Raw genomic sequence first — 13511 nt, 5'->3', positions numbered from 1 at the left:
CCACTGACAGACACTTAAAAAAACAAAGAGCCCAAGAAAACGGCTTTGCTGAATGAAGCAAAGCGGAGCCAATGAGGAAGCCCGCGGCCCCGCCTGCGCCTGCAGCTGACCACAGGACGCCCCACCGGCCATGGCAGGGGCGGGGCACAGGCTGGGGATTTCACTCCAGGAAACAAACAGCCAGAGACTCACAGAGCAGCCAGGATCTGTCCCAACATATGTGGTTCCCTTATCAGAAGGCTCACCCCTGGGATCCAAAAACACCTAGGAACAAAGGCCTAGGAGCCCGGCGCCTCTGAGGATAACCTTGTACTAGAAATTTTTTAAATCCGCAGTTAAAGCTCCCCAACTTGGGGGAATGCAGCTGAAACAGCTTAAATCCTAATAGTTTGGGATTTGTTATATAATCGATATTATATAATAAAAATAATTATATTATCCCTGAGGTAATAATTACCTCTGAAAGCTTTTATTCTCAGAAACTCAAACTAATTGTTCCTATTGACTCCTTTATATCCACAACTGTACAAGACGAAAGGAAGAAATGTCAGGTATCCACATCTCCATTTAAAAGGAAAGGAAAACCAGGGTAACAGGCTCACTTCAAACCAGATGGGAAGCCCCGCCCCCGCCCCCTGCAGAGTGGGGCAGTCAGTCAAAAACAGTAATTCCACGGACGACAGCAGCAAAGCCACCGACGCTCCCCGGAACCACAGAAACGGAGCCGGACAGAGGGCAGATGTCAATACAGGCAGGTTCCTCCGAATCATGGTCCCCCATTCTTGGTTTTCAGGCGTGACAGTGAATGTCTTCAAAGCCCACACCCACACATTTTAGCCAACGGGAAAACACAATCTGGGGCCTTTCACTTAGTTTTAAAAAGATAAGTTATGTGCTTTAAGCCAAAGGGGATGAAAACTAGGGTGCTCCTCTGCGGGAAGCGTCTGACTGAGGCGTGCAGGGACAGACTCAGACTATCAGGGACAGACCCCGATAGTCCCCCTTGCATATCTCAGCTCCTTCACCGGGACATCCCGTTCAACATCCGGAAGGGCTTGTGGGGCGCAGGATGGGGGCAACCAAGACAGCCCTTGTCACCGAAACCACAGCCTGACTCACACCTGGCGCTGCTTTCCGGCTCATGGGTGAGCTGTGCTGCCTTGGCTTGCAGGCCCGCCCCGGTCTACACAGCAATCCCAGGGTCAGGGCCACTCTCAGAGGTGGCCTCTCCCCACACACTGGCCTCGATGCGACTCTGGCCTGCCTGGCAGTAGACCCAGCTGGAATCCAGCCACCCCGGCCTTCTCCACTCAGGACCCAGGCGCAGAGAATGCACTTGTCGCTTTGAATTTGACCTCACGCATATGCTCGGAGAAGGTCAAAATGCCCGTGTCCATCGCCTGCCAGGAACTGTCCCAAATTCCAATTAAGATATTGTCCAAATTTACCTCAGACTAAGACATTATGGCACAGACTCTGCTCCCCAGAACATAGTTTTTCCCAGTTAACTGACCAAAAGTCTTTTTTACAAGAAATGCATATCGAAACTACTCTTCTAAAGAACACCATCTGGAAAACCCTGCCTTGTGGTAAGTCTGTTTTCTCCACATCTATTTTTCGGTGTTCATAGAATATAGAAATTTTGATTTTCAAAATGAGGAACACAGACTCTTCTCATCACCTGGGTGGAACGTGGGGAGGAGGGTGAGACGGAGGAGTGTTTGCTTTTGTTCCCAACCCTGAAGTCCAGGAGAATCCACTCGACCAAAGATCAAAGTCATGTGAGAGGCCAGGAGCGCTGGCTCACGCCTGTAATCCCAGCACTTTGTGAGGCCGAGGAGGGTGGATCACCTGAGGTGGGGAGTTCGAGACCAGCCTAGCCAACATGGTGAAACCCCATCTCTACTAAAAATACAGAAAAATTAGCCAGGCTTGGTGGCACATGCTTGTAATCCCAGCTATTTGGGAGGATCAGGCAGGACAATCGCTTGAACCCAGGAGGCAGAGGTTGCAATGAGCCAAGATCACACCATTGCACTCCAGCCAGGGCGACAGACCAAGATTCCATCTCAAAAAAAACAAAAAACCAAAAAAAAAACAAACCAAAAGTCACACTAGAGTTGGGTCCCATCTCCCATCTCCCATCTCCTTCTTCACCAAGTCTATGCCCAAGCCAACGATCAATAACCTCTGGCTAGACCTGGACTTAACCACCCTCCCTTCCATTACCAAGTCTCCCGAAAGCAATGGCAGAGCGGCCGGCTGTCATCCCCAAAGGGCGCTAAGAAGAAGAGGTGAGGAACACTCATGGAAAATCCTCCCCTGGATAATTAAGGGCTGGCTCTGTGATGACTATCTGCATGGTTCTGCCCTTTAAATCTGCCCTGAACACCATCCAACATTGACTTATATGCCCATGGGGAAAGAGGAGGAAGAGGAGAAAAAGAGATAAAACTCTCCTTTATTTGGGGAGAAATCCTTCCTGCATCAAAATCCACTATAAAGGGTATTTAGCTGTTGTCTACCCCAGAGTGCCTCATAAGCAGCTCGGACCAGGCCAAGCTCTCCAAGTCATCGGCTGGCGTTCACCATCGTGACCATGCTCTCCATCATTCAGGCACTTGCAGACTCTTCATATAGGACCCAGGAAAAAAACCTAGACTACATTCCACCGCTGGGTGACTTCTAACTTCCCCTCCCCGTGTCTGTCCTCCCCTGCTTCGAAGCTCTGTAATAGGGACTATCAGCTGGGCACACAGCCACGACAAGAGACCACATTTCCCAGACTCTAAGCAGCAGCCTGTGGTCACACAACTAAGACCTTGCCAGCGGGACAGACAGGAGCAAACGTGCCCCGTGCCCCTGCTTGGTCTTGGCCCTGAAGCACTGGCAGCGAGAGAGGACAATGGCTGAAGACCAAGGGAAGCCTGGGGCTCCAGATGGTGGAGCCACCCACCAGCACAGACCGTGACAGTGTGGGTCAGAGCCACTGGCCCCACGTGCAGGGGAGAAATGAATTTCTATCTTTTGTGAGACACTGTGTTAGAGCTACTAGGATGGCAGCTTGGCCTAAACATTAATGAATATGCCATCTCATTTCTTAAAACCCATGTTGTGGACTCATTTTTTAAGTCTGTCAAACACCTCTGCCTAAGTGACTGGTTTATGCAGCACAGTCCCTTTGTAATTAGATTCCAAGGTTGTCCCTCGGATTCTCTGGCAACGCTAGCTGATCTTTTAACCAGCGAAAACCTCCTGGTCTCAGGCCCTCTGTGGCTCATCCTCACTCCAGCTCCCCCATTCACCTCCCCCGCCTGCACTGTTTTCCTTGTAGGAAGGAACCTTCTAACAAACGGTGTAACTGACCAACCTCACCAACAGAACAAGACTTTTTACACTGCTGTGTCCACCGCAATAACCCCCAACGGCCAGAGCAGCTGCTGAGACACAGGAGGCACACAAGTCTATGCTGAATGAAAAATGATTTCCCTCACTAGGCTACAAAGATGGACTGCACTGTAAGTTAGGGTGTCTTGGACTGTGTGATACTACTTACGCTCTAACTCGGGGCACCCTACAGGCAAGGCGGCTGGAACTAGAGAGATGACTGACATAAGTAGTTTTCAAGTTATATTCCAAGAGCCCGGTGGCCTTAGGATCATATAAACACTAATTTCCATTTACCATTTTATTTTAAATTTTTTTAAATCAACAGACTGAGCACACTCAAATATGTGCATTCAAAATAAAATGTGTACCTATTTTATATTCATGGCTCTTAATAATACTGTCTCTATTCTCCACATGAGATCCCAAATTTGCATTTTTTAAAAGCTAAAAAGCACCCGGAGAACAGAAAAGGTAGCTGCTAAAGGACGCATCCCCTGCCAGCTGAGGGATGCCCATGCCCGACAGCAGACGTCCACGGGTGACGTCTCAGCAAGCCACCCAAGCAGACCTGGGCTCATCCCAGCCTTCAAGTCATAAAGCCTCTCTGCTTCGTCCTTCGCTCCAAAATGTGGAGCCTGAGATTTACGTATATGCCATGTTGTCTGCCGCCCAATCTTTAACTCAGGGCAAAGTCACTTCCCCTCTCCAGGGTGCCCCATGCATCTGTAAAATTCCGGATGGACTTTCAGTTCCCCTCAGCTCCAGCAGACCCCTGCACCTCGAGAGGGCCCGGTGGTGTGGATGTGGGAAAGCAGCAAAGACTGCAACAGCTCCCAGCCTACCTCCAAAACACCCCTTTCCAAGAAAGTGTGGCCTCTTTGAGGGGCTGAGAGCAGGCCAACAGAAAAGGGTAAAAATGGAGAAAGACGACAACATCAGAGGTGGGTAGAGGACACTGTGGGGTCAAGGGAGGCCACAGGCTCTGAGCTGGCAGAGCAAGGGTCAAGGCCCAGCACTATCTGCTAGCTGGGACCCCTCAACCCTGAGGGTCTCCATTCCAGCACCAATTAAATGAGACGATTAAGGACATTCAAAAAGGAATGTCTGGCCGGGCGCGGTGGCTCAAGCCTGTAATCCCAGCACTTTGGGAGGCCGAGGCGGGTGGATCACGAGGTCAGGAGATCGAGACCATCCTGGCTAACACGGTGAAACCCCGTCTCTACTAAAAATACAAAAAACTAGCCGGGCGTGGTGGCGGGCGCCTGTAGTCCCAGCTACTCGGAGGCTGACGCAGGAGAATGGCGTGAACCCGGGAGGCGGAGCTTGCAGTGAGCCGAGATCGCGCCACTGCACTCCAGCCTGGGTGACACAGCAAGACTCTGTCTCAAAAAAAAAAAAAAAAGGGAATGTCTGTCCCTTGTCACCAGCACTCCTGAAGCAGAAGCGAATATGGTTTGCTGGAAGTCTCATACCATCTGGGATTTTTAAGTGGAGAGTTTTACCCCCTCCTTCCAACTGTAATGTCTAAAACTTCACCGACAGCAATTCAAAGAAATTCGAAGGTTATCATCAAATAAAATTATTATACCATTAAAAATGAACACGCTAAAGCATTACTGGAATTGCTCTTCTGAAGGCCTTAATGTTGGAAAAAGAGTCCCTGTAAACAACTTTGTATATGCTACAAATGAAATTCACTTAAGATAATAGTAAATCTAATTACATAAAACGAGGTAATTTTCCACATTTCTGTAGTATTTCCACAGAGTGAAAAAATGAAAAGCTCTTTATGTAATGTGAATATTTATGCAAAGGAACCAAAATAAGTTGTAAAAGTAATCCCGCTACATTGCTGTTTTTCCCCTTTTAATATAATTTTTATACCATATTAATTTTTCTTGAAATCTCCCTTTTTAATACCATTTTTATCAATTATTTTTATGGTTTATAACAGTATTTGATTATGTAAATTGGGTACATTAGCATTCTGGAGATACACAGTTTCAGAAGTTTATCGTCCCCAAAAAAACTATCAATTGCTACTATTACTGTGAGAAAGAAGTTTCATCTTCTTTATTTTAGAATTAAATTTTTTGTAGAGATGGGATTTTGCCATATGTCCCAGGCCAGTCCTGAACTTCTGGGCTCAAGTGATCCTCCCACCTCAGCCTCCCAAAAGTGAAGAGGCTGTAAGCGTGAGCCGCTGCACCAGGCCTAAGAAGTTTCCTCTCAAAGGGGTGTTCTTTCCTTAATGAATCACATCTGTGTAGACTACACTAAAAAAAACGCAGCTGCCTTCAGCTCTCCCTGCAACTGCAGTGGAAACCACAGCCCTGTCCTCCTGATGGCTGTCTATCATCCAGGACCCAACCTCTAACACTGCAATGACAGATCTGGCCTTTCTTGAAAATCACCACTCACCTAAATGCCCTGCACTTACAGGAGAGGTGGGGCAAGAGTGATCACAGTGTCTTCGCTGCATAACCACAGCAGGGATGAGACAGCAAGTGCTAAACAGCTGTGCGAATTCGTTTGCATTTACTGTGCGTCAAGGATGACTTCAGCTGTGCTCATGACATATGCCGGTTATCTGTGAGTACTGCATCGAAACCCAATAGGAAGCCATGTTTTACACAAGCAAATCACAGACCAGGACGGTACAGCCACCCTCCGCCTGGCTTCCACTACCTTACCTGTGGACTGGAGGCCACAGAAGACACTTGGGAGAGTTCAGAGGAGACATCACTGGTGTGGGCCAGCCCCACCTCCATGCCCTGGGAACGGGGAAGTGTGTGTTCCCCTTGGCACGGCCACTGCTCCCACATCCAACATCCGACCTCCATAATCACACCGTTCCTTACTTCCAAAATGAAAATACTATACGCTTATTTTGTAAACTAAGTTGTCATGTGAAATATGAAACAATGGTGAGATAACAGCCCTACAAAAGTAAATAGAACCTGTTTTGGAAAATAAGCTACCAAACTGTTCTTAGGTGAGATAATTCCAGGCATGATCCTTCCTTGCTTCCTTCTATGAATGGATTGATTTCCCATGAAACAAAACAGCTGGTTTCAAAAGTAGACGGATAGGCTGGGTGTAGTGGTTCACTTTGGGAGGCCAAGACAAGGGGATCACTTGAGGTCAGGAGTTCAAGACCAGCCTGGCCACCATGGCAAAACCCTATTTCTACCAAAAAATAAAATAAAATAAAATAAAATAAAATAAAATAAAATAAAATAAAATAAATTTAAAAAGTAAAATAAAATAAAATAACCACCCAACAACAAAACCACAAAATTGGCCAGGTGTAGTGGCATGCACCTGTAGACCCAGTTACTTGGGAGGCTGAGGCACAAGAATCACTTGCACCCAGGAGGTGGCGGTAGCAGCGAGCTGAGATTGTGCCACTGCAATCCAGCCTGGGTAACAGGGCAAGGCTCTATCTCAAAAAAATAAAAAATAAAAAATAAAGTAGACCGATAATTTTTAGTGATATTTAAAAAGCAAAAACACTGAAGGAATAGTTTGGTTCCTTTTTTAATGCAACTTGAAAGAAAAAGAAATGGATACATGCAACGGATTCTTTAAAACCCAGGTTTCCTGAGAAAAAGGCTCAATATGTATCTTCTGTATCCAGCATAATACTTACTAGATCTAGTGCAGAGCCTCCACCAAGATATTCCATTATTATCCATAATTTTGTATCCTATAAAACAAAAAAAGAAGAGAATCATTTTCAAAATGAATGAATCCAGGAATTTTTTTTTTTTAATAATCAAAGGGTATTTTTCAGTATTATACTGGAGCTAGAAAGTTTTACAAACATGTACCAGAAAGGGAAGTGTGTCAAAGTGAGAACTGTGCAGGGGCCCCCAGAGCACAGGGAAACCTCCACCATGATCTGGGAGGGAGCCATGGGGTGTGCTCGGGGGCCCGCACCTGACTCCAGGGCTCCCGGGAGTGCGTTCCACCCACCACCCCAGGAGCTCGGAAGGAGGACCAGGTGTTTCCATTTTTAGGCCACTTCACTGGGGGGATCCTCAGGCACAGCGAGACCTGAGAACCTGCAGCCACTTGAGGCAGCAGTGTCACACACATCGGGAGAGCAGTGCCAAGGCGAGACCCTCTCCTCCCTCCTGCGGCACTGAGCCTCCCCTGCACCCCTGTCCCCCACTGTGTATCTCCAGGTCCCTGTGGGCGGAGGGACCGCCTTGCGTGGCTTCCGACTCGCTTGCCTGTTTGGTAGAAGGGCAGCCAATTCTAGCACCTCCCGATGCTGCCACTCTCCCCGCTCAGGGAGCTTTCCAGAAAAGCAGGCCTGTCCTAACATGCGTGTCTGTGTCTTCTCAAGGCCCTGGCTCTCACGGTCCCCAGCTCTGCGCCTACCTTCCCTGTGGTCTCTCGAAGCTGCTCAGCCCTCCTGACTTGCAGAATTCTTTTTAAAAACACAAATCCCAAAGTGCTACTCCCTGGAAAACAAGCCTGCAAACCTGCCCACCCTCCTGGGGGAGGCAGGCAGTGCAGGGCACGGGGCAGCCTGGGCAGGGTCTGGATCCCGACTCCCACTTCACAACCTAGGGGGAGCCTAGACAGCTGTCTCCTGAGCTTCCGCATGAGGCCTTGGCCAAGAGCCTGGCCACGGCGAGCAGCCAAGAACCCACGGCTGGCACGGGACGCCACCGCCAGAGTGCGGGTTCACAGTGGGTTCACGGGGTTCAGACATCAGCCTGCTTCGCTGCTGACTCAAAAGCTCGATGGTGGGCTTTGCCGGCATGGAGAAAAAGAAAAGAAGAAACTTAGTTCTGAAGTTCTCTGGTCCCTTTGGGACAGCACTGCGTCTGGCTCTTAGAACACCCAAGGAAGACTCCTCAAGGAAGACCCCTCAGCTTGCCCCACTGCAGGTCTCACTGTGCTGACTCCAAATGAACTCACCCTTGGAGAACATATCCCAACTTCCCCGGCATTTTTACTTTTGGAGGTTCCGCAAATCAGGAAAAGGCTTCACTTGTCTTCCCCTCCCCACGCCCCAGGCAAACTTTACTTTTATTATCTACTGCTCTGATTTTCATTTCAGGTTTATTTCTCTGCATTTTCCACTTAACAGCAAACTCAAGTGCCCAGGGACAGTGCTGGTGTGCTGGAGTCCAGCAAATGTTAACTGTGGACCCTGTGACCAAGGAAGGGTAACTCATGTTGACTCTGGGAGGTGCTAATGGCAAGATGCACTGCGTTTATAAAATGCATTCCTCTCAACATTCAAACTAAATCCTGCCATCTGGAGTTGATTCGATGAGAGTCCAAATAAACAGCCCAGGGTTTAATGTATGTTGAATGCTTTTCAAGCTTTTAAAAGCCCCTGACTACTAAGATAATAAAGACAACTTCAGTCTTGACTGGACAAGCGCGGAAGCCTCAAATGATGTGTCTGACACCCAACTCAGAGGGACAGGCGTGTTGCTCACTCAATAACCACCCAGTCATGGGCACCTGCCTTGAGGAGGCTTGGTGATCCCAGGCTCTGATTTCAGGGAAGCTTCCATCATCAAGAGTGTCCTTCAGCACACCTTCACCTCACACACACACTCACCTGCAGGCGACTACAATCCTTGCTCCCGGGGAATGGGCATGCCACAGTAAGCTCTTCCAGGAAAACACCAGTATCTTTCTAGATGGCATGGGAAATCTAAATGGCTTTTCTCTAAGAGACCTGGGAACTTTGACATTTCTACTCCCACTCCCTTTTTAACAGCTGCTGTTAAACTGGTTTCACTGGCTCCCATCCCTTCTATTTTCTGGGCATTAAGTCTGCTCCCAGCAAGGAGGTAATCTCCCCGCCTCTTCTCCCAATGCAGCCAGCTGTGCAATATGACACCCTGGGAAACAATCTTTTGCTGACTTAGGGAACTGAGGGTCACCAGGCAGCTTCCTGGAGCGGCGAGGCACAAGTGACCACCTCCTTGTCCAGCTGCACTCCAAACCTCTGCCCTCCTCAGGTCGCTGCTGCTCTCAGTCTGACCACCAATGTCACTACCTGCCAAGCAAACACAATAACCTTCACCTGGCTACCTTCTCCTTTCAAGGAGGCCTAGCAGGACACCTCAACCAAGTTTTCTGTGTCGCCCTGATCCTTCCCAGGACGTGCAAGCAACAACAGAACATCCAGAAGCTCTCCACCCAGAGCAAACCCCGCCTCAGGACCAAGGCCACCTCCTTCCTGGAGAGGAAGATGGAGAAAAAAACACAGCCTTCCCGTTTCCCTCCAGCTCATTCCTGGTAGCAGACGCGCTGGGTGGCAAGGCTAGGCAGACAAAAGGCTTACCAGAGGGCACTCAGGAAACCAGCTCAAGTCTTATTGAGGTCACTGCGTCTCAAACACTGGGCTGGGCCTGTGACTCACACACCAGCACCAACAACCAGGGGGTGGGATATCACGTCAGGAAAAGCTCCACTCTGGGTGGAACCTGCTTTTCAACCTCATTGGGTGCGTCACCACCCAATGGGTTCACCTTGCCCGCTGCCTAGACAGAGGCGATTCATCAAGACAGGGGAACTGCAATTGAGAAAGAGTAATTCACGCAGAGCCGGCTGTGCGGGAGACTGGAGTTTTATTATTACAGAAATCAGTCTCCCCCAGCATTCGAGGAGCAGAGTTTTTAAGGATAATTTGGGGGGTGAGGGGAAGCCAGTGAGCAAGAAGTGCTGACTGATTAGAGACGGAATCACAGGGAGCCAGAGCTGTCTTCTTGAGCTCAGTCAGTTCCTGGGCGGGGTGGGGGTGGCGGGGCCACAAGATCAGATGAACCAGTTTATTGATCTGAGTGGGACCAGCTGATCCATCAAGTGCAGGGCCTGCAAAATATCTCAGGAACTGATCTTTGGAGCAGTTTAGAGTGGGTCAAAATCTTGTAGCCCCCAGCTGCATGACTCCTAAACCATAATTTCCAATCTTGTGGCTAATGTTAGTCCTACAAAAGCAGTCTGGTACCGAGGCAAGAAGGCAGTCTGCTTTGGCAAAGGGCTGCTACCGTCTTTGTTTAAACTATAAACTAAGTTTCTCCCAAAGTTAGGTCAGCCTATCCCCAGGAAGGAACAAGGACAGCTTGCAGGTTAGAAGCAAGATGGAATCAATTAAGTTCGATCTCTTTCACTGTCTCAGTCAACATTTTGCAAAGGCAGTTCCAGGTGTGCAACCATTCCAGCCACTGAAGGTTGGCCCAGGGGACTGCATGGAGCCCGCTAGACACAGGCAGCAGCTGCACCCCTGCCTGGCATCCCTGGGACTCTCTTCCTGTGCGCGGCATGCACCAGCCACTAACAGAGGAGGACCCCAACACCCAACGCCAACCACGAAGGATGGCAGCTTTCCCCTCCTTCCCATGGAAATGGGAGGAAGTGGAGGAGGGGCGGGGACAGGAACACATGGACACAGGGAGGGGAACATCACACACTGGGGCCTGTCGGGGGGTGGGGAGCTAGGGGAGGGATAGCATTAGGAGAAATACCTAATGTAGATGACAGGCTGATGGGTGCAGCAAACCACCATGGCACATGTATACCTACGTAACAAACCTGCACGTTCTGCATATGTATTCTAGAATTTAAAAAAAAAAAAAAAAAAGTAAAGAAAGAAAAAGGGGACAGAGTAAAGGCTGGGTCTCAGTCTTCTGGTGCCCATAATGTGGGCCGCACTCACACCACGCCCCTGCAGCACTGCACTGGCAAGGCAGGAAAACAGACAGTCAACACGGGCGCCAGGAGAGGGCCCTGAAATGTGCCTCCGTCGAGATCCCGAAGAATCGTTTCTACCACCAACAATCCAAAGGAAGAAACGTTCAAAGGCGAACACACGGATAAGCTTGAGAAAGCAAGAGACAGGCTTTGGGGGCTGCAGGCAAGGCTCTCGTTTTCAGCCACACCAGGGGTCCTCCACCCCAGCACTGATTTTTGGGGCTGCTCAGGTCTGTTGCAGGCCTCCCCATGCACTGCAGGGTGTTTAGCAGCACCTCTGGCTCTGCCCACTAGATGCCGGTGACACACCCCAGGTTCTGATAACTGAAAATGTCTCCAAACATCGTCAGTGTCCCCCAAGGACAAAATCACCCAACTAAAAACCCCTGCACTACACCCACGATGGACGCTGACAAGTATGACATGGTTCCTGGGCCAGAAGCACTGTTCAGCCATTCTTCCTCAGCTTGGCTTATACACTGAAACTCCGGCAGCAGGAAGATCAGCATTCACCAGGAGACATCAGGCAAGTCATTTAAACCCTCTAAATTCTTCATCCACAACAAGATGGGAATCAGATCTGTGCTTCCAACCTCACAGTTCCCAGTGACAATTAAATGAGATCATGAGTAGGAAAGCACTTGGCAAAGTTCATGGTGCTCAACAGATGCAAAGTGCCATCAGCTTTATCAACATCATCACCCAGAAATGCCTCTGAAGAACCTGATAAAACCAAAAGGGCCCAATGAATAATTCTAAGTAGTTTCTGAGCAAAATGAAGCCTGGTACAATGATTCACGTATTCTGCACCAGAGGCCTCCAGGCAGGAGCGTCTGAGTGGCAGCCTGTTCTCCGGGAAGGACCAAGCTCTGTCCTGCAGATGTGGAACCACTGTCCTCAAAAAAACTTCCAAACCATGACTTCTGAAGCACGCGTTCCCCAAGAAAAATAAACCAGCAGGATTCTCAACACAACCATGACTTTAATCGAAATAATGTCATGTTTTTTAAATGACCTCAAATAACCTATGTTATGAATGACCTCATGATACAATTTTCTCATCAGGGAAATAAAAATATTCATTTAATTAATAAATTCAGGAGTCAAAATAAGTATATAGAGTGAGAAGTCTCCCTCCCACCCTGGGCTCCCATTACCCAGCAAACCAACCCTCCCTGCCCCAGCAAGTCATCACAGCATCTAATGTAACCTCAGAGAAAAAGTTATGCACATATAAGCAAATACCTACAAAATCTTACCCCCCTTTTACCCAAACAGCAGCATTCTACACACACTGTTGTCTATCTTGCTTTTTATCTAAAGTTTCTTAAAGAGCAGTCCATATCAGTAAAGGACTTCATTTTTTAACCATAATTATTCCATGCCTTATTGAGCTCACACTGTTTCCATTTTTTGCTCTGATGGCCAGGTGTCAAGGATGAGCTGCATACTTGTCAATTTTGGTAGGTCCTAGAAGTAGACCTGCTGGGTGAAGGGACTCCATCTGAATTTTTAACAGATACTGACACGTGACCCTCCAAAGAGGCTGTCCCACATATGGCCTCAGCAGTGTCTGAGAGTGCTAATTTCCCCCTTTACCATGCCACGGTGTCATCAAGTTTTTTTGTTTTTTTTTTTTGTCGTTGTTATGGGCTGAATTGTGCTTCCCTCTCCCACACACCCATGATTCACATGTTGGAGTCCCAATTCCCAATACTGCAGAATGTGACTCTTTTAAAGAGGTGACTGAGTTGCAATGAGCTCATTAAGGTGGGCCCTGATCCACTATGGCTGGTGTCATAAAAAGAGACGAAGAAACACACACACACACACACAGGGGAAGACCACGTGAGCATACAGGGAGAAGACGGTCATCCACAAGCCAAGGGGAGAAGCCTCACAAGAAACCCACCCTGCCAACACCTTTCCAGGTTTGTTAGCAAATGAATTCCTGTCGAAGCCTCCCAGTCTGCGGTACTTTGTTCTGGCAGCCCCAGCAAACTAAAGCCAGTTATTCATTCAAACACAAATGATGCTTCGGGGGAGTTTTATTTATCTTTCTCCTATTGTAAGGCTGGCCATCTTTATATATTGAAGAGTCATGCATATTTTCTTTCCTGTGAGCTGGGTATATCCTTTGTCCATTTTTCTATTGGGTTACCGACCTTTTTTTTAAAAGCAGGAGTTTTTAACATATTGGGAAAATTCGCCTTGTGTAATAGGAGCTGCAAACACTAGCTTTTGCTTCTGGTAGGTTTTGCTTGCAGAAATTAATTTAATACAGACATAGTATCAATAACCATAGCACTTCCAGGCCAACTTGCCCCAAAGTATTTGGAAGCACTTCCTAAGAACCCGGAGTCGTTGACCGGAACCAGGGCCCCCACATT

At 48.3% G+C, this 13511-nt stretch overlaps 1 protein-coding gene across 6 annotated transcripts in view; it reads right to left on the bottom strand.

The window, feature by feature from the left end:
* Positions 1–13511, bottom strand: part of LOC105477666 (serine/threonine kinase 24) — a 129754-nt gene that overhangs the window by 24070 nt on the left and 92173 nt on the right. For all 6 annotated transcript variants that reach the window (XM_071081107.1, XM_011734301.3, XM_011734283.3 and 3 more), the window contains exon 3: positions 7043–7099. In XM_071081107.1, the coding sequence (XP_070937208.1) occupies positions 7043–7099 (57 nt within the window). The remainder of the gene's footprint in view (positions 1–7042; positions 7100–13511) is intronic.

The sequence above is a fragment of the Macaca nemestrina genome, chromosome 16 (assembly GCF_043159975.1).
Source record: "Macaca nemestrina isolate mMacNem1 chromosome 16, mMacNem.hap1, whole genome shotgun sequence".
Taxonomy (NCBI): Eukaryota; Metazoa; Chordata; class Mammalia; order Primates; family Cercopithecidae; genus Macaca; species Macaca nemestrina.
This window is presented reverse-complemented; position numbering and strand designations above follow the sequence as displayed.